Source organism: Oncorhynchus nerka, linkage group LG27 (genome assembly GCF_034236695.1).
Source record: "Oncorhynchus nerka isolate Pitt River linkage group LG27, Oner_Uvic_2.0, whole genome shotgun sequence".
Taxonomy (NCBI): Eukaryota; Metazoa; Chordata; class Actinopteri; order Salmoniformes; family Salmonidae; genus Oncorhynchus; species Oncorhynchus nerka.
This window is the reverse complement of record NC_088422.1, coordinates 21,594,172-21,620,906: the sequence shown is the minus strand read 5'-3', so window position 1 is coordinate 21,620,906 and position 26,735 is coordinate 21,594,172. Positions and strand designations below refer to the sequence as shown.

The window sequence follows — 26,735 nt, the reverse complement described above, 5'->3', positions numbered from 1 at the left end:
AAGCCTTTTGGTCCTAGACTTGGCGCTTCAGTACCGCTTGCCATGCGGTAGTAGAAAGAAATGTCTTTGACTGGGGTGGGTGGGGTCTTTGACAATTGTTATGGCCTTCCTCTGACACCGCCTGGTGTACAGGTCCTGGATGGCAGGCAGCTTAGCCCCTGTGATGTACTGGGCCGTACGCACTGTAGAACCTTTTGAGGACCGATACCAAATCTTTTTAGTTTCCCGAGGGGGAATAGGCTTTGTCGTGCCCTCTTTACGACTGTCTTGGTATGTTTGGACCATTCTCGTTTGTTGGTGATGTGGACACCAAGGAACTTGAAGCTCTCAACCTGCTCCACTACAGCCCTGTCGATGAGAATGGGGGCGTGCTCGGCCCTCCTTTTCCTGTAGTCCACAATCATCTCCTTAGTCACGGTCACGTTGAGGGATAGGTTGTTAATCTGGCACCGCCAGGTCTCTGACCACCTGTTGATGTGAGCCATGACCAGCCTTTCAAAGCACTTCATGGCTACAGACGTGAGTGCTACGGGTCTGTAGTCATTTAGGCAGGTTACCTTAGTGTTCTTGGGCACAGGGACTGTGGTGGTCTGCTTGAAACATGTTGGTATTACAGACTCAATCAGGGACATAATGAAAATGTCAGTGAAGACACCTGCCAGTTGGTCAGCACATGCCCGGAGCACACGTCCTGGTAATCCGTCTGGCCCCGCGGCCTTGTGAATGTTGACCTGTTTAAAAGTCTTACTCACGTCAGCTACTGAGAGCGTGATCACACAGTCGTCCGGAACAGCTGATGCTCTCATGCATGCCTCAGTGCTGCTTGCCTCGAAGCGAGCATAGAAGTGATTTAGCTCGTCTGGTAGGTTCGTGTCACTGGGCAGCTCGCAGCTGTGCTTCCCTTTGTAGTCTGTAATAGTTTGCAAGCCCTGCCATATAAGACGAGCGTCGGAGCCGGTGTAGTACGATTCAATCTTAGCCCTGTATTGGCTCTTTTCCTGTTTGATGGTTTGTTGGAGGGCTTAGCAAGATATCTCATAAGCTTCCGGGTTAGAGTCCCGCACCTTGAATGCTACAGCTCTACCCTTTAGCTCAGTGCGAATGCTGCCTGTAATCCATGGCTTCTGGTTGGGGTATGTACGTACAGTCACTGTGAGGATGGCGTCCTCAATGCACTTATTGATAAAGCCAGTGATTGATGTGGTGTACTCCTCAATGCAATCTGAAGAATCCTGGAACATGCTCCAGTCTGTGATAGCAAAACAGTCCTGTAGTTTAGCATCTCGTTCATCTGACCACTTTTTTATAGACAAGTCACTCGTGCTTCCTGTTTTAATTTTAGCTTGTAAGCAGGAATCAGGAGGATAGAATTGTGGTCAGATTTACAAAATGGAGGGTGAGTGAGAGCTTTGTACGCATCTCTATGTGTGGAGTACAGGTGATCTAGATTTTTTTTTCCTCTGGTTGCGCATTTAACATGTTGATAGAAATGAGGTAAAACTGATTTAAGTTTCCCTGCCTTAAATTCCCCGGCCACTAGGAGCGCCGCCTCTGGGTGAGCGGTTTGCTTATTAGTGCCAGCATCCGTCTGTGGTGGTAGATAAACAGCCACGAAAAGTTAGGATGAAAACTCAATTGGCAAATAGTGTGGTCTACAGTTTATCATAAGAGAAAAATGTAGATACTTCCTTAGATTTCGTGCACAAGCCGTTTACAAATATGCACAACCCCCCCCTTGTCTTACCGGAGTGCGCCGTTCTATCTAGCTGGTGCAGTGTATATCCTGCTAGCTGAATATCCATGTCATCAGCCGCGATTCCATGAAAAAATGGCACCTAAAGGACTCTCAGGCCATGACAAACAAGATTCTCTGGTCTGATGAAACCAAGATTAAACTCTTTGGCCTGAATGCGAAGCGCCACTTCTGGAGGAAACCAGGCACCGCTCATCACCTGGCCAATACCATCCCTATGGTGAAGCATGGTGGTGGCAGCAACATGCTGTAGGGATGTTTTTCAGCGGCGGAACTGGGAGACTAGTCAAGATTGAGGGAAAGATGAACAGTGCAAAGTACAGAGGACCTCCGACTGGGGCGAAGGTTCACCTTCCAACAGGACAATGACCCTAAGCACACAGCCAATACAATGCAGGAGTGGCTTTGGGACAAGACTCTGAATGTCTTTGGGTGGACCAGCCAGAGCCTGGAGTTGAACCTGATCGAACATCTCTGGAGAGACATGAAAATAGTTGTGCATCGATGCTCCCCATCCGACCTGACCGAGCTTGAGAGGATCTGCAGGGAAAAATGGGAGAAACTCCCCAAATACAGGTGTGCCAAGCTTGTAGCATTATACCCAAGAACTTGAGGCTGTAATCGCTGCCTAAGGTGCTTCAACAAAGTACTGAGTAAAGGGTCTATTTCAGTTATTTATTTATTTTTGCACAAATTTCTAAAAACCTTTTCTTGCTTTGACATTATGGGGTCTTGTGTGTAGATTGATGAGGGGGGGGAAAACTATTTTAAGGCTGTCATTTTAAGGCTGTAACATAACAAGATGTGGTAAAAGTAAAGGGGTCTGAATTATGCACCGAAGGTACTGAATGTTATTTTTTATCTTTGCTTATACACTACTACTCACTTTCACGTGAATTCTGATATTTGATTAAGAAATGGCATGGTAAAAAGGCCAGCATGATGATGATGATGATGATTGATTATTTGTACTACAGTAGCCTATTTGTAAACGCTAACATAGTGGAGGGAAATGTAATGTAACTAAGGTCCCTGTTTGTGTTACAGAGAAGACACGGAAGGAGATCGTGTCCAAGGGCTCCAGTGGCATGGAGGTTATCCTGGCGACTTTGGAGGTGAGTTCCCGCCACATTCCACTATAGAGTTAAGTTAAGTGCCAAAAATCGAGCTCACATGTCACTAATTTAACTCCATATTCCGCTACTGTACAATACCACAACATAATAAGGAGAGGGAATAAAGAGACTAACACATTCATAACAAGGAATATTGTGTTGGCGTTGCTATTTCCTTTTCAGTTGGCCTTTTTTAGCACTTGTCCAGCAGGTATGGTGGATGCGTAACCAGGCCAGTACTGTACAGCTTGGTTCAGTAGTGTGAAAAGGGTACAACTCAGTTATAACAATAACTATCAACTACGGCTGGGCGGTATGGGTTTTTACTTTACCTTCTGTAACGGTATTTGAATGTTTGGTTTGTTCAATGGGATACACCATGTGTAATGTTAATTTTTATAGTTTATTTCGCTACTTGAGTCATCTTTCTCCGCTCTACTAACCACACAGACCTAGCCACGCCCCCTGTCACTCAAGGAGTGCATTTGATGTTTCTCAACCACAAGGCACTTGCGTTCAGTCTGCATGGTCAATGCAGCACATACAACAATGTTGATGACAACAATGCTGTTTTCACTTAGCTTCTTCATATAATTCCACTAGGGTTCTATAATGACATTATTAGTTTGTGTTTCTTACATCAGCAAACAGCTAGTTTCTCTTTTCATAGCATGTTGCCCTAAATCTTGTGAGACGCTAATTGATAGATGCTAATAGCTAGCTAGCTAATAAATGTACTGAGTAAGAGCAAACGTAGCAAGCTAATACAGCCTGATAATACCAGTGATAGTGTAGACCTAAATCAGCATGTTGTTTGTGCAACAGTATCTTCTAAATCAAAGAGGATTATGTAAAGCAAGAATATGTTAGCTACATGAAGTAGATAAGAGAACTTGCAATATAGCCAAAGCTTATAGGGTCCCCTAGGAAACACTTATCAACACTTTAGTTCCTACCATGTCACAATTACTCTTCCCTGGCATTTTAATTCATTGTCTCAAACGACACTGTATTCAAAGTGCCTGTATTCAAACGACACTGTATTCAAATGACACTGTATCCAAAATAGTCATTCTATTTCCATGATTCCAATAGTTTTTCCCTAATTCACAAGTCAAATCGCAATTGCAACATTTGGTTAAAAATAAGTCCTAGATTATTTGCCTATATAGTGCAGCCCTACGTGGCAGTGCGGAAGTTATCTCAATTGAGTAGTGGTGTAAAGACTTAAATAGTACTTGAAAGTATTTTTTACTTAATTATTTTTTTTTTGGTATCTGTACTTTACTTTTTTAAAAACATTTTTACAACTTTTACTTCACTACATACCTAAAGAAAATACTGTACTTTTTACATGATTTTGACCATTTCTCCTGACACCTAAAAGTACTCATTACATTTTGAATGCTTAGTGGGACAGGAAAATGGTCCAATTCACACACTTGTCAAGAGAACATCCCTGGTCATCTACTGCCTCTGAGGACTCACTAAACACAAATGCGTTGTTTGTAACTGATGTCTTAGTGTTGGAGTGTGCGCCTGGGTATCCGTACATTTAAAAAACAAGAACATTGTGCCGTCTGGTTTGCTTAATATAAGGAATTTGAAATTATTTATACTTTTACTTTTGATACTTAAGTATATTTAAAGCCAAATACTTTTAGATATTTACTCAAGTAGTATTTTACTGGGTGACTTTTACTTGAGTCATTTTCTATTAACGTATCTTTATTTTTACTCAAGTATGACAATTGGGTATTTTTCCACCACTGCAATTGAATGCAGGAAATGCAGAAATTATAAAAGTGCTGCAATTTGTTTTGGTTGAAGTTGACTTGAACAGTATATAACAATCAGAATGGAGAAAGACTCATTGATATCACTTAGAATGTCTGTGTCGCCACCCTAGGATCACTCACTACTCATAAAGCAAATGTATAACTTTTATTATTCAAAAACGAAAAATACCATCATACCGTCCATTTTTTTTTTTAAATACCATGATATAATATTTTGGCCATATCGCCCAGCCCTACTATCAAGATCATGGTATCCTAAAAGTATTGGAAATAATTGTCCTCCCGAGATGCAGTTTACATAGCACACACTTGGTTTTGGCAATGGCTTCTAAATCTCCCTGTCTAGTTATATCTCCCTATGTCTTTATATACCACTTGATGACAGATCAATTTATGAGTTGGGGAAAAGCCATTACTATTTGTAGAGACTGAAACCTAAGTGAGACGGTTTGTGTGTATGTGGAGATTTGGTGGTGTGTGCATGAATGGCTGTGTGTCTGTCTGTGTGTGCACATACAAATGTGTTTGTCCATGCTCACGTGTTATTGAGTGTGTTGGTAATACCCAGCATGCTCTCTGTTTTTGATAGAACACACAGGATCTGCAATCTATCCTGAACATTTTGTACATTCTGAATGAGCTGTTAACCGTGGGTAAGTGGTAACCGCTCTGTAATTGGGTAATGGGGGCAAACGGTGTTCTGTTTGAGTGTCCTGATCTCTGATTTGACAAGTGTCAATTGTCTTGGGTGGAAACAGTGCTTTGATTGGGTAGGTTTTGTTTTCACGCAGACCATCTAAGAAAATGTAGACTCATTTCAACTAGTGTAGATTGTCAAGTTGTAGAAATTTGGAACCTGTTCACACAAAATCTGAGACTGATCAAGAATCTTTCAAAAAAATGTAAACAGGATTTTGTTGGTTATCTTTTTTTCCCCAGTCACACTGCCAGACCAATGGAATCCAGTTGAGATCAGACTAGATTTTCTCACATGGTTTGTGTGAACACTGCTCAATAACAGCTGAACTGATAGGTTGGTTTTGTGGAAACTGATGGGGATTATTTGACTTGTGAAAATTTAAATGGTGATTGATCAATTTGTGGAGGCTGTAGTAATGTGTGTGTGTGTGTGTCTCTCTCTGTCCCAGGTGGGGGTCGCAGGATTGGTGTGTTTGTGTCCAAGGGTGGCACAGGCATCTTGCTGCAGCTGGTCATCAGTGCCAGTAAAGAGTCTCCCCCTAGTGAGGAGGTCATGCTGCAGCTCCACTCAGTCCTGGCCAAGGTTGGACCAAAAGGTAATACACACTCTGTATGTTAAGGTACTCTATCGCTGTACCAGGAGCCCCAACATTGTCATTCAAACTTCTACCATAAACTAAATCCATACCAATTTTAGCATGTACACATCTTCACGTCTGTCTTTCTCCAGACAGGAAATTTGGTGTGAAAGCCCGTCTGAACGGAGCTCTGAACGTCACTGTGAACCTGCTCAAACAAAACCTGCAGAACTACAAGCTGCTGCTGCCCTGTCTGCTGGTTCTACAGGTCTACTCCTCCAACAGTGAGTCTGACCTTACATACTGTAGGAACCATACATCTGACTGACAGTTACTAACCCAACCTGCTGTTGCCATAGGAACCATACATCTGACAGTTACAAACCCAGCCTATTGTAGTATGACTTCAACTACAGCCAACTACTGTCTGGTGGTATTGTTGAGGGCATTGAGGTTTGTCTGCCTTCAGCTGTGAATGCTGTGTCCCTGGGGAAGAATGGAGTGGTGGAGCTCATGTTCAAAATCATTGGACCCTACAGCAAAAAGAACACCAGTCTGCTGAAGTAAGTGGCGTGGGTATGTGTTGAGGATGAATGGTGTGGGTGCTGCTGTTTTTGACCCTTCTCTGGCTGTCTTTTACTCAACAGAGTATCCCTGGACACACTGGGGGCCTTGCTCAAATCCAGTAAGTGTCTCTCTCTCTTCCCCCGTTCTCTCGCTCTGCAGTGTTTAGGACAATGTCCTGTCATGGTTCTTCAATAACAGTGCTATTGTCAGTGGCTATTATCAACCAGTCTCTCTCTCTCTCCATCCCTCTCCCCCTCCCTCCCTGTCTCTCCTTACATCCTTCCCTTGCCCACTTCCTCACCCCTCCCTCCCTCCCTCCCTCCCTCCCTCCCTCCCTTCCTTCCTTCCTTCCTTCCTTCCTTCCTTCCTTCCTTCCTTCCTTCCTTCCTTCCTTCCTTCCTTCCTTCCTCCCTCCCTCCCTCCCTCCCTCCCTCTCTCCCTCTCTCCCTCTCTCCCTCTCTCCCTCTCTCCCTCCCTCTACATCCCTCAGAGACGAATGCCCAGCGGGCGGTGGTCCATGTGCCCGTCCTGCTGTACATCTATCAGGATTGGCACCGCAACGACACGCGCCACCGCCACATACTCATCCGCAAGGGCATCCTGGGCTGCCTGAAGAACATCACCAACATCAAGCTGGGCCGCAAGGCCTTCATCGACGCTGACGGGATGAGGATCCTCTATAACACCTCCACTGTGAGTAGGGTGACAACATTACCAAAACCTGAGCTCAGTCTCAGCCACCCTCTATGTTCCTAGCTTTATCCCCAATGCTGTCTCGCCTTTTACATTACACCAAAACGGATGATTATGGTGGTGATGATGGTGAATATTAATATTAATGATGGTGATGTGTTGTTTTTAGGAGTGCCTGCCAGTGAGGACTCTGGACCCTCTGATCAACACCTCCAGCCTCATCATGAGGAAGTGCTTCCCCAAGAACCGCCTCCCTCTGCCCACCATCAAGAGTGTCTTCCACCACCAGCTGCTTCGTGTACCCGCAGGAGGGCCAGTCGCTCAGCTCTACAACCAGCCACTGGGGAGTGAGGCTCACACACAGACACACACATTCTACACTCACAATACTTGCAAGCCACTTAAATCACCCCAATGGTCATTGCACACAGTTAACTCTCACGCTCCACACGTCCATTTCAGGAGGACCCATTTACCAGTTCTACACCAAGCCCCCATGGGGTAAGACTTGTCACAATAAATAGCAGCAGCCTAACCACTACTGACTCTCAAACTCCTCAGTCTGTCACACTGCTAACAGTATAATACACCCTGTCCTACATCAAGGATCTGTAACTCGTGAACTTTCACACTACTTAGTTGTTCATTGACGTCACCTCACTCAACAAGCCAATCAAGACACCAGCTCTCTCTCATCTCACTCCTGGCTACTTATTCTCAGTCACCTTTCTCTAGTGCACAATCCAACCAACCAATCAGAAATCATAAATATCATCTTTAGCATTTTTAAATGTTATTTAACCCTTTATTTAACTAAGCATTGAGCATTGTTCATCCTTTGCTTATTAATGAACTTAAGATTGTCTTTGTTTTTTGGAAACGCTACCCCCTGTAACCAGTCAGGTTACGCCTTAATCTTGGGCTCAATTCAGGAAGGAAACTGAAAGTAAACTATAATGTATGTTTTACTTCCTGACTGATTAGAAATGTAATTGGTGCTAACCCTGCCTGTTTCCCTGTGTGTGCTTGCCAGTGGATGATGTGGTGGACGAGAGTGACAATAATGAGGATGCAGAGGCTGAGAATGACATGGAGAACGAGGTGGAGGAGAAGGACCACCACGCTGGGGTACAGTGACCATGACCACAGCCTTTTAATTTAAACCGCACCTTGTTTGACTGACCTCAGAATGACCACAAGAAAGGTTACACTGCAGTGACCAGACTGACAGACGTAATATGCAAACATATATACTGACCACAACCACAACTGCTCTCTCTCTCTCTCTCTCTCAATTCAATTCAATTCAAGGGCTTTATTGGCATGGGAAACATGTGTTAACATTGCCAAAGCAAGTGAGGTAGACAACATACAAAGTGAATATATAAAGTGAAAAACAACAAAAATTAACAGTAAACATTACACATACAGAAGTTTCAAAACAGTAAAGACATTACAAATATTATTATATTTATACAATGTACAAATAGTTAAAGGACACAAGATAAAATGAATAAACATAAATATGGGTTGTATTTACAATGGTGTTTGTTCTTCACTGGTTGCCCTTTTCTCGTGGCAACAGGTCACAAATATTGCTGCTGTGATGGCACACTGTGGAATTTCACCCAAAAGATATGGGAGTTTTTCAAAATTGGATTTGTTTTCAAATTCTTTGTGGATCTGTGTAATCTGGGGGAAATATGTCTCTCTAATATGGTCATACATTGGGCAGGAGGTTAGGAAGTGCAGCTCAGTTTCCACCTCATTTTGTGGGCAGTGAGCACATAGCCTGTCTTCTCTTGAGAGCCATGTCTGCCTACGGCGGCCTTTCTCAATAGCAAGGCTATGCTCACTGAGTCTGTACATAGTCAAAGCTTTCCTTAATTTTAGGTCAGTCACAGTGGTCAGGTATTCTGCCGCTGTGTACTCTCTGTGTAGGGCCAAATAGCATTCTAGTTTGCTCTGTTTTTTTGTTAATTCTTTCCAATGTGTTAAGTAATTATCTTTTTGTTTTCTCATGATTTGGTTGGGTCTAATTGTGCTGTTGTCCTCTCTCTCTCTCTCTCTCTCTCTCTCTCTCTGCCTGTCTGTGGGTTGTCTCTCTTCTCTCTCTCTCTCTGCCTGTCTGTGGGTTGTCTCTCTTCTCTCTCTCTCTCTCTGCCTGTCTGTGGGTTGTCTCTCTCTCTCTCTCTCTCTGCCTGTCTGTGGGTTGTCTCTCTTCTCTCGCTCTCTTTCTCTCTGCCTGTCTGTGGGTTGTCTCTCTTCTCTCTCTCTCTCTCTCTGCCTGTCTGTGGGTTGTCTCTCTTCTCTCTCTCTCTCTCTCTCTCTGCCTGTCTGTGGGTTGTCTCTCTTCTCTCTCTCTCTCTCTCTCTCTGCCTGTCTGTGGGTTGTCTCTCTCTCTCTCTCTCTGCCTGTCTATGGGTTGTCTCTCTTCTCTCTCTCTCTCTGCCTGTCTGTGGGTTGTCTCTCTTCTCTCTCTCTCTCTCTCTCTGCCTGTCTGTGGGTTGTCTCTCTTCTCTCTGTCTCTCTGCCTGTCTGTGGGTTGTCTCTCTTCTCGCTCTCTCTCTCTCTCTGCCTGTCTTTGGGTTGTCTCTTTTCTCTCTCTCTCTCTGCCTGTCTGTGGGTTGTCTCTCTTCTCTCTCTCTCGCTCTCTCTCTGCCTGTCAGTGGGTTGTCTCTCTTCTCTCTCTCTCTCTCTCTCTCTCGCTCTCTCTCTGCCTGTCAGTGGGTTGTCTCTTTTCTCTCTCTCTCTCTCTCTCTCTCTCTCTGCCTGTCTGTGGGTTGTCTCTCTTCTCTCTCTCTCTCTCTCTCGCTCTCTCTCTGCCTGTCTGTGGGTTGTCTCTCTTTCTCTCTCTGGTTGAAGTAAAAACAATCTAATACAGGGTTTTCTATTGGGATCCTGTTCCTGCTTTTTCAGCTGTTTGATGATGATGTTTTCCCCTCTGCAGAATGATGACATAGAAACGGACATCAATAAACTGAGACCCAAAGAGACCCATAGCAGGCCGTTTGAAGAGCTGAAGATCTATGAGAGATTCTTTATGGAGCTCTCAGAGGATTTCCAGGTAATGCAGTACACCTTTGTGTCTTTGGTTTAATAATAGTATTTTTGGGGATGTTTTTATATTTCCGGTATACACTTGTACTAGTGTGACTGCCAGTGACCCCATTGTCCAGTGCCCCTGAAGCAATTGGGTATTGAACCAGTGACCTTTTGGTTCCTGGCCCAACACGCTAACCTCGAGTCTACCTGCCCCCGACATTTTCAACATTCCATCTTAAAACTTACAGAAGTGTGTTTTTAACCTGGGGACCACACTGTGGTAAGTGATAAGAAAGCTGCCTGAAGTCCAATTTCCTTTGTGTCTATGCAGGTGTTTAACTTTGACAACCCAAAGAAAGGTGTGACGGCCACCCCAGCAGCTCCCAAGTCTCACCGCCCAATCATCGTTCCCACCACCCAGGCCCTGCCCCCGAAAAACCCCACTGAGTGCCCCCATCCGGCCCCAGTCCCTGCCCTGGACCTTGACACCATCAACATCACCAAGGACCAAGATGGCTGCGGTGACCACACCCACAGCCGACCCCACCCTGGGGCGGGGCTGGAGCAGGAGCTGGTGCAGGGACTGGAGCGGGTGGCCCTGGATGGGGCTGGACCTCAGGTGGGAGGAGGAGGGGGAAACAAGCACAAAAGACAGCCCCCAATACTGGCTGGGGGTGTGGCTGCCCGACTGGGGGGAGAAGGTGAGGAGATGTTAGCGGAGGACTGGGCTGAGGAGGAGGAGAGCAGCGAGGAGGGAGTGCTGCATGTGCCAGACACGGCCTTGCTCCTGCCACTCCACGACCCTGACCTGTACGTGGAGATGGTGAAGAGCACAAGCTCTGTGCCACAGTTTTCTGAGGTGGCCTACCCAGACTACTTTGGCCATGTGGCGCCCACCTCCCGAGAACACATCCTGGAGAGGGTCTACGGCGTGCAGAGGTGAGACCCCTAGACACTGATCTAGGATCTATATGACTGCCCCCTCCCCCCCGTTGTCTTACTGCTTCTGTTGTGTGATGATGATGATGTCACTCAGTCCTCTGCCCCCCTTCAGGACTAAGATCTTCCAGGACATTGAGAGGCTGATCCACCCCAACGACATCCTGGATAAGGTGGTCTACGACTTGGACATACAGAGGTGAGCACCATCGTCCGTCCAGGGAATTGTGTGTGTGTGTGTGTGTGTGTGTGTGTGTGTGTGTGTCTCACGGTGTGGGCCCTGTGTGTTTCAGTTGTCCAGTGGTTGACGGCGGCGAATCTCTGAAGTTCAACTCTCAGTTTGAGTCTGGCAACCTGAGGAAAGCAGTTCAAGTCAGAAAGTGAGTGTTGTGTCCCATTGTTACATAAACTGGGATAAAATAAAAAAATAAAAATTAATGTAGACCGTTTAGTCATACCTGTATACGGGTTCAAAAAGGCAGATTTGGACACTAAAAGTTTGAACGTAGTGGCTGTCATTACACTGGGGTCTAGCGTTTCCAGAGCTCTTGCTCTGCGCTTCACAGTGTGGGTTTTCACTGACAGCCATTCTGAACTTGAGCAACGAGCGCGACAAGATGATTCTCTGATCACTCATGCTAATTGGGAAACCTTTGCTCATTTTTTGTTGTCAGAGGGGAAATGCTGTAAATTATGATGACTATGTATTTTGAAAGATGAGACGCAAGCCAAACACCCATGAGTCCAAATATGCTCTTCTCATTTCCATCTCATAAAACTCATGTCCTATACAGTGTCAATGTTTATGATCACTGTATTTGATGTACAGTTACAAGACAACATGCCGTCATACACTGGGTTGTTCTGAACAGAATGAGTCTATGTTTGATGTACAGTTACAAGACAACATGCCGTCATACACTGGGTTGTTCTGAACAGAATGAGTCTATGTTTGATGTACAGTTACAAGACAACATGCCGTCATACACTGGGTTGTTCTGAACAGAATGAGTCTATGTTTGATGTACAGTTACAAGACAACATGCCGTCATACACTGGGTTGTTCTGAACAGAATGAGTCTATGTTTGATGTACAGTTACAAGACAACATGCCGTCATACACTGGGTTGTTCTGAACAGAATGAGTCTATGTTTGATGTACAGTTACAAGACAACATGCCGTCATACACTGGGTTGTTCTGAACAGAATGAGTCTATGTTTGATGTACAGTTACAAGACAACATGCCGTCATACACTGGGTTGTTCTGAACAGAATGAGTCTATGTTTGATGTACAGTTACAAGACAACATGCCGTCATACACTGGGTTGTTCTGAACAGAATGAGTCTATGTTTGATGTACAGTTACAAGACAACATGCCGTCATACACTGGGTTGTTCTGAACAGAATGAGTCTATGTTTGATGTACAGTTACAAGACAACATGCCGTCATACACTGGGTTGTTCTGAACAGAATGAGTCTATGTTTGATGTACAGTTACAAGACAACATGCCGTCATACACTGGGTTGTTCTGAACAGAATGAGTCTATGTTTGATGTACAGTTACAAGACAACATGCCGTCATACACTGGGTTGTTCTGAACAGAATGAGTCTATGTTTGATGTACAGTTACAAGACAACATGCCGTCATACACTGGGTTGTTCTGAACAGAATGAGTCTATGTTTGATGTACAGTTACAAGACAACATGCCGTCATACACTGGGTTGTTCTGAACAGAATGAGTTTATGTTTGATGTACAGTTACAAGACAACATGCCGTCATACACTGGGTTGTTCTGAACAGAATGAGTCTATGTTTGATGTACAGTTACAAGACAACATGCCGTCATACACTGGGCTGTTCTGAACAGAATGAGTCTATGTTTGATGTACAGTTACAAGACAACATGCCGTCATACACTGGGTTGTTCTGAACAGAATGAGTTTATGTTTGATGTACAGTTACAAGACAACATGCCGTCATACACTGGGTTGTTCTGAACAGAATGAGTCTATGTTTGATGTACAGTTACAAGACAACATGCCGTCATACACTGGGTTGTTCTGAACAGAATGAGTCTATGTTTGATGTACAGTTACAAGACAACATGCCGTCATACACTGGGTTGTTCTGAACAGAATGAGTCTATGTTTGATGTACAGTTACAAGACAACATGCCGTCATACACTGGGTTGTTCTGAACAGAATGAGTCTATGTTTGATGTACAGTTACAAGACAACATGCCGTCATACACTGGGTTGTTCTGAACAGAATGAGTCTATGTTTGATGTACAGTTACAAGACAACATGCCGTCATACACTGGGTTGTTCTGAACAGAATGAGTCTATGTTTGATGTACAGTTACAAGACAACATGCCGTCATACACTGGGTTGTTCTGAACAGAATGAGTTTATGTTTGATGTACAGTTACAAGACAACATGCCGTCATACACTGGGTTGTTCTGAACAGAATGAGTCTATGTTTGATGTACAGTTACAAGACAACATGCCGTCATACACTGGGTTGTTCTGAACAGAATGAGTCTATGTTTGATGTACAGTTACAAGACAACATGCCGTCATACACTGGGTTGTTCTGAACAGAATGAGTCTATGTTTGATGTACAGTTACAAGACAACATGCCGTCATACACTGGGTTGTTCTGAACAGAATGAGTCTATGTTTGATGTACAGTTACAAGACAACATGCCGTCATACACTGGGTTGTTCTGAACAGAATGAGTTTATGTTTGATGTACAGTTACAAGACAACATGCCGTCATACACTGGGTTGTTCTGAACAGAATGAGTCTATGTTTGATGTACAGTTACAAGACAACATGCCGTCATACACTGGGTTGTTCTGAACAGAATGAGTCTATGTTTGATGTACAGTTACAAGACAACATGCCGTCATACACTGGGTTGTTCTGAACAGAATGAGTTTATGTTTGATGTACAGTTACAAGACAACATGCCGTCATACACTGGGTTGTTCTGAACAGAATGAGTTTATGTTTTTTATTGTGAAGAAGATTTGCTGCGACACACACACCTGAATGCACTCAGGACTCCTTTCTTTTTTGGGTGTGCTCATTTTTTACAATTCAAAGCATCCACATACAAACGACAACATACAGATGTACATAAGCATCCCCAATATCACCTCTTCCCAGATCCACCTGCTCACACCCCCATCTCCAGCCCGCATCACTTTCCGCCACATGGCCTGAAACTACACCATTTTGTTTCTTTCCGTCGCACACGCACTTTCAACATTTAGATCATTTAAACATGACTCCTTTCTATTCACACTAAAATGATCTGTTTCTCTGAATTACCTTGCGAAAGCCTAAAACTGTAATATCGTATTTTGTAATTTAGCTAGTCATGTTGGCAATAGACCCTTTTCCAGTACACAACCCGCTGACGTCAGGTACAGATACCCGTGACTCTTGGAGGCTGTAAGAAAAAGCCATCGCCAGCTGCGCCCATTCAACATCGCCTAGATCTATGTTTTTATTACTTCTAAACTAAATCACTTTTTGGGGTTTCTCATATGCTTACAGTGATGTTTTAATTCTTGCTTGAACAGTCACTTAGATTATATTTGTTTGTGGTCTTTGCAAAATAACAATTTTGGATGCTGCAGTTGTTAGCTAGAATGCTAACCCTCATTGATATAGGCTGTAGCAAAAGCTAGCCAAAGAGCCATTTTACTGCTTGAAGTTTAAATGTTTTTTAAGTATAATGCAGATGATTTGCGATGATGACGCAAACATTATATTAAGCAGGACATTCATACAAGCCTTAAAATCCCATTTATAATTCAACATGTAAATGGAGGCTTTTTTGCTGGCATTCTATAAGAACTTCCCCTTGTTCTGCCACTAACTTGTGGCAATGTTTGCAAACACAGGAAGGGGTCGATAGAACTAGCTTTCAAATCATGCCCACCTGACCAGGATTTGTATAGTGTTTTGGATTGCGTCAACAACCACAGTAATTGTGTGACGGTTGGGATGTAGGGTTGTGTTCAAAACAACTACAAGTGTGCTTGCTCGAGTTCCTCAATGGTATATCTAGCAGAGCTACAAATAATAATAGTACCGTATAGTTGAAGACTCTTTCAGTCATAAGTGCAGAACTGTGTACACGTTGGAGAAGTGTGTGTCCACTTGGAGACACAAGTTACTCCGCTCACTTAAACCCTTGTCATTGTTTTGTCTCATGTTGCACCTAACCCACATTATCCAGAAATATTCTTATCATGTTACTGAATGTATCCAGAGTATTTTCAGATTTCGTTATCAACAAATGCGGTAAAGTACAGTAAATGTGAAATGCACATAAAATCAACCGTGTGATATTTGGATTCAGTCTTGTCAGGTGAACTGTTGTTGTTGATACTCACCTTTGGTCTAATCATTTTTCTACGGTCTCCAAACTGTTCCTTTTCAATTGCTACCATGGTTATGCATATGCTTCTCATATTTCTTAATTTTGCCCTGTCCATATAGGCCAATTCCCACAACTGTAAAGAGTTAATTAAATGTTTTAAAAAGTAGTAGTTGTTGTATTCAATGGTCTTTGCCCACATGTCTGGGTCATTTGGTTTGCGTCAAGGTTGAGCTGATGTGATCTGTGTGTGTTCCAGGTTTGAGTACGACCTGGTCCTAAACTCCGACATCAACAGTAACCACTACCACCAGTGGTTCTACTTTGAGGTGAGCGGCATGCGCGTGGGAGCCCCCTATCGCTTCAACATCATCAACTGTGAAAAGTCAAACAGCCAGTTCAACTACGGTAAGTGACTGACTGACTCACTGACTTGGTCATTTTTGTTGCATTATTTAGTCAATGATGTTTGGCAAAGCTTCTGTGTTTCGAAAGAAATGCTAGTTCAGTTTTCTGTGTGTATGGTATTAACATCTCCTTGGTACTGTCTTCAGGTATGCAGGTTCTGATGTACTCTGTACAGGAGGCCATTAGCGGCAGGCCCCGTTGGGTTCGCACCGGAACGGACATATGTTACTACAAGTAGGTGTGACTGTCCTCCCTCACCCCGCCAGCAGAGGCAGTAATCACACAGCCCACCGGACAAGTAGTGTACCTGTCAGGAGAAATGAGCCCCGTTCCAATACTTTAGAAATGCATCCTTCCGACCTGTACCTTGAAGTAACCCCAGATCTAAATTGATTAGTGTGGTGAAAGTAATAGGGTTGTAACTTTGCTTTCACTTATAAACTCAGCAAAAAAAGAAACGTCCCTTTTTCAGGACCCAGTCTTTCAAAGATCATTCGTAAAAATCCAAATAACTTCACAGATCTTCATTGTAAAAGGTTTAAACACTGTTTCCCATGCTTGTTCAATGAACCATAAACAATTAATGAACATGCTCCTGTGGAAGGTCGTTAAGACACTAACAGCTTACAGACAGTAGGCAATTAAGGTCACAGTTATGTAAACTAAGGACACTAAAGAGGCCTTTCTACTGACTCTGAAAAACCCTGAAAGATGCCCAGATTCCCTGCTCATCTGCGTGAACATGCCTTAGGCATGCTGCAAGGAGGCATGAGGACTGCAGCTGTGGCCAGGGCAATAAATTGCAATGTTCGTACTGTGAAATGCCTAAGACGGTGCTACAGGGAGACAGGACGGACAGCTGATCGTCCTCGCAGTGGCAGACCACGTGTAACAACACCTGCACAGGATCGGTACATCCGAACATCACCCCTGCGGGACAGGTACAGGATGCGACGGTGCTACAGGGAGACAGGACGGACAGCTGATCGTCCTCGCAGTGGCAGACCACGTGTAACAACACCTGCACAGGTTCGGTATATCCGAACATCACACCTGCGGGACAGGTACAGGATGGCAACAACAACTGCCCGAGTTACACCAGGAACGCACAATCCCTTCATCAGTGCTCAGACTGTCCGCAATAGGCTGAGGGAGGCTGGACTGAGGGCTTGTAGGCCTGTAGTAAGGCAGGTCCTCACCAGACATCTCCGGCAACATCGCCTATGGGCACAAACCCACCGTCATTGGACCAGACAGGACTGGCAATAAGTACTCTTCAATGACGAGTCACGGTTTTGTCTCACCAGGGATGATGGTCGGATCCGCGTTTATCGTCAAAGGAATGAGCGTTACACAGAGGCCTGTACTCTGGAGCGGGATCGATTTGGGGGTGGAGGGTCCGTCATGGTCTGGGGAGGTGTGTCACAGCATCATCGGACTGAGCTTGTTGTCATTGCAGGCAATCTCAACGCTTTGTGTTACAGGGAAGACATCATCCTCCCTCATGTGTTACCCTTCCTGCAGGCTCATCCTGACATGACCCTCCAGCATGACAATGCCGGATCTCAATTCCATTGAGCACGTCTGGGACCTGTTGGATTGGAGGGTGAGGGCTAGGGCCATTCCCCCCAGAAATGTCTGGGGGCTTGCAGGTGCCTTGGTGTAAGAGTAGGGTAACATCTCACAGCAAGAACTGGCAATTCTGGTGCTGTCCATGAGGAGGAGATGCACTGCAGTACTTAATGCAGCTGGTGGCCACACCAGATACTTACTGTTACTTTTGATTTTGACCCCCCTTTGTTCAGGGACACATTATTCGATTTCTGTTAATCACATGTCTGTGGAACTTGTTCAGTTTATGTCTCAGTTGTTGAATCTTGTTATGTTCATACAAATATTTACACATGTTAAGTTTGCTGAAAATAAACGCAGTTGACAGTGAGAGGATGTTTTTTTTTGTTGCTAGTTTAGGTCTGTGCTTACCTCAAGGAAGCGAGGAAGGAAGGGTGCATTTTGTAGTTAAGTATTTGAACAGGGCCATGAAATAGGTTACTTGTTGGTCACTTCCGTAGATACTGGTGTCATGTGAATGTGTTTCTGTATGTTATTGTATCAAGCTTTTGTGAACTTCTCAACATCCTTTTACCTAGAAACCACTTCTCTAGGAGCTCGATAGCAGCAGGTGGTCAGAAGGGGAAGTCCTACTACACCATGACCTTCAGCATGACCTTCAACCACAAAGACGATGTCTGCTACTTCGCTTACCACTACCCTTACACCTACTCTACTCTAAAGGTACTGTATACCCTTACACCTACTCTACTCTAAAGGTACTGTATACCACTACACCTACTCTACTCTAAAGGTACTGTATACCACTACACCTACTCTACTCTAAAGGTACTGTATACCACTACACCTACACTACTCTAAAGGTACTGTATACCACTACACCTACTCTACTCTAAAGGTACTGTATACCACTACACCTGCTCTACTCTAAAGGTACTGTATACCACTACACCTACTCTACTCTAAAGGTACTGTATACCCTTACACCTACTCTAAAGGTACTGTATACCACTACACCTACTCTACTCTAAAGGTACTGTATACCACTACACCTACTCTACTCTAAAGGTACTGTATACCCTTACACCTACTCTACTCTAAAGGTACTGTATACCCTTACACCTACTCGACTCTAAAGGTACTGTATACCACTACACCTACTCTACTCTAAAGGTACTGTATACCCTTACACCTACTCGACTCTAAAGGTACTGTATACCACTACACCTACTCTACTCTAAAGGTACTGTATACCACTACACCTACTCTACTCTAAAGGTACTGTATACCCTTACGCCTACTCTAAAGGTACTGTATACCACTACACCTACACTACTCTAAATGTACTGTATACCACTACACCTACACTACTCTAAAGGTACTGTATACCACTACACCTACTCTACTCTAAAGGTACTGTATACCACTACACCTACACTACTCTAAAGGTACTGTATACCACTACACCTACTCTACTCTAAAGGTACTGTATACCACTACACCTGCTCTACTCTAAAGGTACTGTATACCACTACACCTACTCTACTCTAAAGGTACTGTATACCCTTACACCTACTCTAAAGGTACTGTATACCACTACACCTACTCTACTCTAAAGGTACTGTATACCACTACACCTACTCTACTCTAAAGGTACTGTATACCACTACACCTACTCTACTCTAAAGGTACTGTATACCACTACACCTACTCTACTCTAAAGGTACTGTATACCCTTACACCTACTCGACTCTAAAGGTACTGTATACCACTACACCTACTCTACTCTAAAGGTACTGTATACCACTACACCTACACTACTCTAAAGGTACTGTATACCACTACACCTACTCTACTCTAAAGGTACTGTATACCACTACACCTACTCTACTCTAAAGGTACTGTATACCCTTACGCCTACTCTAAAGGTACTGTATACCACTACACCTACACTACTCTAAATGTACTGTATACCACTACACCTACACTACTCTAAAGGTACTGTATACCACTACACCTACTCTACTCTAAAGGTACTGTATACCACTACACCTACACTACTCTAAAGGTACTGTATACCACTACACCTACTCTACTCTAAAGGTACTGTATATCACTACACCTACTCTACTCTAAAGGTACTGTATACCCTTACACCTACTCTAAAGGTACTGTATACCACTACACCTACTCTACTCTAAAGGTACTGTATACCACTACACCTACTCTACTCTAAAGGTACTGTATACCACTACACCTACTCTACTCTAAAGGTACTGTATACCACTACACCTACTCTACTCTAAAGGTACTGTATACCACTACACCTACTCTACTCTAAAGGTACTGTATACCCTTACACCTACTCTACTCTAAAGGTACCGTATACCCTTACACCTACTCGACTCTAAAGGTACTAGATACCACTACACCTACTCTACTCTAAAGGTACTGTATACCCTTACACCTACTCTAAAGGTACTGTATACCACTATACCTACTCTACTCTAAAGGTACTGTATACCACTACACCTACACTACTCTAAAGGTACTGTATACCACTATACCTACTCTACTCTAAAGGTACTGTATACCACTACACCTACTCTACTCTAAAGGTACTGTATACCCTTACACCTACTCTACTCTAAAGGTACTGTATACCACTACACCTACTCTACTCTAAAGGTACTGTATACCCTTACGCCTACTCTAAAGGTACTGTATACCACTACACCTACACTACTCTAAATGTACTGTATACCACTACACCTACACTACTCTAAAGGTACTGTATACCACTACACCTACTCTACTCTAAAGGTACTGTATACCACTACACCTACACTACTCTAAAGGTACTGTATACCACTACACCTACACTACTCTAAAGGTACTGTATACCACTACACCTACTCTACTCTAAAGGTACTGTATACCACTACACCTACACTACTCTAAAGGTACTGTATACCACTACACCTACTCTACTCTAAAGGTACTGTATACCACTACACCTGCTCTACTCTAAAGGTACTGTATACCACCACACCTACTCTACTCTAAAGGTACTGTATACCCTTACACCTACTCTAAAGGTACTGTATACCACTACACCTACTCTACTCTAAAGGTACTGTATACCACTACACCTACTCTACTCTAAAGGTACTGTATACCACTACACCTACTCTACTCTAAAGGTACTGTATACCCTTACACCTACTCTACTCTAAAGGTACTGTATACCACTACACCTACTCTACTCTAAAGGTACTGTATACCCTTACACCTACTCTAAAGGTACTGTATACCACTATACCTACTCTACTCTAAAGGTACTGTATACCACTACACCTACTCTAAAGGTACTGTATACCACTATACCTACTCTACTCTAAAGGTATTGTATACCACTACACCTACTCTAAAGGTACTGTATACCACTACACCTACACTACTCTAAAGGTACTGTATACCCTTACACCTACTCTACTCTAAAGGTACTGTATACCACTACACCTACACTACTCTAAAGGTACTGTATACCACTACACATACTCTACTTTAAAGGTACTGTATACCACTACACCTACTCTACTCTAAAGGTACTGTATACCCTTACACCTACTCTACTCTAAAGGTACTGTATACCACTACACCTGCTCTACTCTAAAGGTACTGTATACCACTACACCTACTGTACTCTAAAGGTACTGTATACCACTACACCTACACCTACTCTAAAGGTACTGTATACCACTACACCTACTCTAAAGGTACTGTATACCACTACACCTACACTACTCTAAAGGTACTGTATACCACTACACCTACTCTACTCTAAAGGTACTGTATACCCTTACACCTACTCTAAAGGTACTGTATACCACTACACCTACTGTACTCTAAAGGTACTGTATACCACTACACCTACACCTACTCTAAAGGTACTGTATACCACTACACCTACTCTAAAGGTACTGTATACCACTACACCTACACTACTCTAAAGGTACTGTATACCACTACACCTACTCTACTCTAAAGGTACTGTATACCACTACACCTACTGTACTCTAAAGGTACTGTATACCACTACACCTACACCTACTCTAAAGGTACTGTATACCACTACACCTACTCTAAAGGTACTGTATACCACTACACCTACACTACTCTAAAGGTACTGTATACCACTACACCTACTCTACTCTAAAGGTACTGTATACCACTACACCTACTCTACTTCAAAGGTACTGTATACCACTACACCTACTCTACTCTAAAGGTACTGTATACCACTACACCTACTCTACTCTAAAGGTACTGTATACCACTACACCGACTCTACTCTAAAGGTACTGTATACCACTACACCGACTCTACTCTAAAGGTACTGTATACCACTACACCTACTCTACTCTAAAGGTACTGTATACCACTACACCGACTCTACTCTAAAGGTACTGTATACCACTACACCGACTCTACTCTAAAGGTACTGTATACCACTACACCTACTCTACTCTAAAGGTACTGTATACCACTACACCGACTCTACTCTAAAGGTACTGTATACCACTACACCTACTCTACTTTAAAGGTACTGTATACCACTACACCTACTCTACTCTAAAGGTACTGTATACCACTACACCGACTCTACTCTAAAGGTACTGTATACCACTACACCGACTCTACTCTAAAGGTACTGTATACCACTACACCTACTCTACTCTAAAGGTACTGTATACCACTACACCTACTCTACTCTAAAGGTACTGTATACCACTACACCGACTCTACTCTAAAGGTACTGTATACCACTACACCGACTCTACTCTAAAGGTACTGTATACCACTACACCTACTCTACTCTAAAGGTACTGTATACCACTACACCGACTCTACTCTAAAGGTACTGTATACCACTACACCTACTCTACTCTAAAGGTACTGTATACCACTACACCGACTCTACTCTAAAGGTACTGTATACCACTACACCGACTCTACTCTAAAGGTACTGTATACCACTACACCTACTCTACTCTAAAGGTACTGTATACCACTACACCGACTCTACTCTAAAGGTACTGTATACCACTACACCTACTCTACTCTAAAGGTACTGTATACCACTACACCGACTCTACTCTAAAGGTACTGTATACCACTACACCTACTCTACTCTAAAGGTACTGTATACCACTACACCTACTCTACTCTAAAGGTACTGTATACCACTACACCGACTCTACTCTAAAGGTACTGTATACCACTACACCTACTCTACTCTAAAGGTACTGTATACCACTACACCTACTCTACTCTAAAGGTACTGTATACCACTACACCGACTCTACTCTAAAGGTACTGTATACCACTACACCTACTCTACTCTAAAGGTACTGTATACCACTACACCTACTCTACTCTAAAGGTACTGTATACCACTACACCTACTCTACTCTAAAGGTACTCTACTCTAAAGGTACTGTATACCACTACACCTACTCTACTCTAAAGGTACTGTATACCACTACACCTACACTACTCTAAAGGTACTGTATACCACTATACCTACTCTACTCTAAAGGTACTGTATACCACTACACCTACTCTACTCTAAAGGTACTGTATACCCTTACACCTACTCTACTCTAAAGGTACTGTATACCACTACACCTACTCTACTCTAAAGGTACTGTATACCCTTACGCCTACTCTAAAGGTACTGTATACCACTACACCTACACTACTCTAAATGTACTGTATACCACTACACCTACACTACTCTAAAGGTACTGTATACCACTACACCTACTCTACTCTAAAGGTACTGTATACCACTACACCTACACTACTCTAAAGGTACTGTATACCACTACACCTACACTACTCTAAAGGTACTGTATACCACTACACCTACTCTACTCTAAAGGTACTGTATACCACTACACCTACACTACTCTAAAGGTACTGTATACCACTATACCTACTCTACTCTAAAGGTACTGTATACCACTACACCTGCTCTACTCTAAAGGTACTGTATACCACTACACCTACTCTACTCTAAAGGTACTGTATACCCTTACACCTACTCTAAAGGTACTGTATACCACTACACCTACTCTACTCTAAAGGTACTGTATACCACTACACCTACTCTACTCTAAAGGTACTGTATACCACTACACCTACTCTACTCTAAAGGTACTGTATACCACTACACCTACTCTACTCTAAAGGTACTGTATACCCTTACACCTACTCTACTCTAAAGGTACTGTATACCCTTACACCTACTCTACTCTAAAGGTACTGTATACCACTACACCTGCTCTACTCTAAAGGTACTGTATACCCTTACACCTACTCTACTCTAAAGGTACTGTATACCACTACACCTACTCTACTCTAAAGGTACTGTATACCCTTACACCTACTCTAAAGGTACTGTATACCACTATACCTACTCTACTCTAAAGGTACTGTATACCACTACACCTACACCTACTCTAAAGGTACTGTATACCACTATACCTACTCTACTCTAAAGGTATTGTATACCACTACACCTACTCTAAAGGTACTGTATACCACTACACCTACACTACTCTAAAGGTACTGTATACCCTTACACCTACTCTACTCTAAAGGTACTGTATACCACTACACCGACTCTACTCTAAAGGTACTGTATACCACTACACCTACTCTACTCTAAAGGTACTGTATACCACTACACCGACTCTACTCTAAAGGTACTGTATACCACTACACCTACTCTAAAGGTACTGTATACCACTACACCTACACTACTCTAAATGTACTGTATACCACTACACCTACACTACTCTAAAGGTACTGTATACCACTACACCTACTCTACTCTAAAGGTACTGTATACCACTACACCTACTCTACTCTAAAGGTACTGTATACCACTACACCTACACTACTCTAAAGGTACTGTATACCACTACACCTACTCTACTCTAAAGGTACTGTATACCACTACACCTGCTCTACTCTAAAGGTACTGTATACCACTACACCTACACTACTCTAAAGGTACTGTATACCACTATACCTACTCTACTCTAAAGGTACTGTATACCACTACACCTACTCTAAAGGTACTGTATACCACTACACCTGCTCTACTCTAAAGGTACTGTATACCACTACACCTACACTACTCTAAAGGTACTGTATACCACTACACCTACTCTACTCTAAAGGTACTGTATACCACTACACCTACACTACTCTAAAGGTACTGTATACCACTACACCTACTCTACTCTAAAGGTACTGTATACCACTACACCTGCTCTACTCTAAAGGTACTGTATACCACTACACCTACTCTACTCTAAAGGTACTGTATACCACTACACCTACTCTAAAGGTACTGTATACCACTACACCTACTCTACTCTAAAGGTACTGTATACCACTACACCTACTCTACTCTAAAGGTACTGTATACCACTACACCTACTCTACTCTAAAGGTACTGTATACCACTACACCTACTCTACTCTAAAGGTACTGTATACCCTTACACCTACTCTACTCTAAAGGTACTGTATACCCTTACACCTACTCTACTCTAAAGGTACTGTATACCACTACACCTGCTCTACTCTAAAGGTACTGTATACCCTTACACCTACTCTACTCTAAAGGTACTGTATACCACTACACCTACTCTACTCTAAAGGTACTGTATACCCTTACACCTACTCTAAAGGTACTGTATACCACTATACCTACTCTACTCTAAAGGTACTGTATACCACTACACCTACACCTACTCTAAAGGTACTGTATACCACTATACCTACTCTACTCTAAAGGTATTGTATACCACTACACCTACTCTAAAGGTACTGTATACCACTACACCTACACTACTCTAAAGGTACTGTATACCCTTACACCTACTCTACTCTAAAGGTACTGTATACCACTACACCGACTCTACTCTAAAGGTACTGTATACCACTACACCTACTCTACTCTAAAGGTACTGTATACCACTACACCGACTCTACTCTAAAGGTACTGTATACCACTACACCGACTCTACTCTAAAGGTACTGTATACCACTACACCTACTCTACTCTAAAGGTACTGTATACCACTACACCTACTCTACTCTAAAGGTACTGTATACCACTACACCGACTCTACTCTAAAGGTACTGTATACCACTACACCGACTCTACTCTAAAGGTACTGTATACCACTACACCTACTCTACTCTAAAGGTACTGTATACCACTACACCGACTCTACTCTAAAGGTACTGTATACCACTACACCTACTCTACTCTAAAGGTACTGTATACCACTACACCGACTCTACTCTAAAGGTACTGTATACCACTACACCGACTCTACTCTAAAGGTACTGTATACCACTACACCTACTCTACTCTAAAGGTACTGTATACCACTACACCGACTCTACTCTAAAGGTACTGTATACCACTACACCTACTCTACTCTAAAGGTACTGTATACCACTACACCGACTCTACTCTAAAGGTACTGTATACCACTACACCTACTCTACTCTAAAGGTACTGTATACCACTACACCTACTCTACTCTAAAGGTACTGTATACCACTACACCGACTCTACTCTAAAGGTACTGTATACCACTACACCTACTCTACTCTAAAGGTACTGTATACCACTACACCGACTCTACTCTAAAGGTACTGTATACCACTACACCTACTCTACTCTAAAGGTACTGTATACCACTACACCTACTCTACTCTAAAGGTACTGTATACCACTACACCGACTCTACTCTAAAGGTACTGTATACCACTACACCTACTCTACTCTAAAGGTACTGTATACCACTACACCTACTCTACTCTAAAGGTACTGTATACCCTTACACCTACTCTACTCTAAAGGTACTGTATACCACTACACCTGCTCTACTCTAAAGGTACTGTATACCCTTACACCTACTCTACTCTAAAGGTACTGTATACCACTACACCTACTCTACTCTAAAGGTACTGTATACCCTTACACCTACTCTAAAGGTACTGTATACCACTATACCTACTCTACTCTAAAGGTACTGTATACCACTACACCTACACCTACTCTAA

At 43.0% G+C, this 26,735-nt stretch overlaps 1 protein-coding gene across 6 annotated transcripts in view; it reads left to right on the top strand.

Moving 5' to 3' along the window:
- The window catches only part of LOC115111171 (ATP/GTP binding carboxypeptidase 1), a 61,434-nt gene that overhangs the window by 14,184 nt on the left and 20,515 nt on the right, over positions 1-26,735 (top strand). For 3 of the 6 annotated variants that reach the window (XM_065011445.1, XM_065011448.1, XM_065011449.1), the window contains 17 exons: positions 2,801-2,868; positions 5,257-5,320; positions 5,816-5,962; positions 6,097-6,228; positions 6,414-6,507; positions 6,592-6,629; positions 7,002-7,204; positions 7,374-7,551; positions 7,667-7,705; positions 8,238-8,332; positions 10,155-10,271; positions 10,581-11,188; positions 11,286-11,387; positions 11,482-11,568; positions 15,857-16,005; positions 16,152-16,239; positions 18,156-18,300. In XM_065011445.1, coding sequence (XP_064867517.1) covers positions 2,801-2,868; positions 5,257-5,320; positions 5,816-5,962; positions 6,097-6,228; positions 6,414-6,507; positions 6,592-6,629; positions 7,002-7,204; positions 7,374-7,551; positions 7,667-7,705; positions 8,238-8,332; positions 10,155-10,271; positions 10,581-11,188; positions 11,286-11,387; positions 11,482-11,568; positions 15,857-16,005; positions 16,152-16,239; positions 18,156-18,300 — 2,354 coding nt within the window. The remainder of the gene's footprint in view (positions 1-2,800; positions 2,869-5,256; positions 5,321-5,815; positions 5,963-6,096; positions 6,229-6,413; positions 6,508-6,591; positions 6,630-7,001; positions 7,205-7,373; positions 7,552-7,666; positions 7,706-8,237; positions 8,333-10,154; positions 10,272-10,580; positions 11,189-11,285; positions 11,388-11,481; positions 11,569-15,856; positions 16,006-16,151; positions 16,240-18,155; positions 18,301-26,735) is intronic. The other 3 variants (XM_065011446.1, XM_065011447.1, XM_065011450.1) reach the window with 3 other exon arrangements.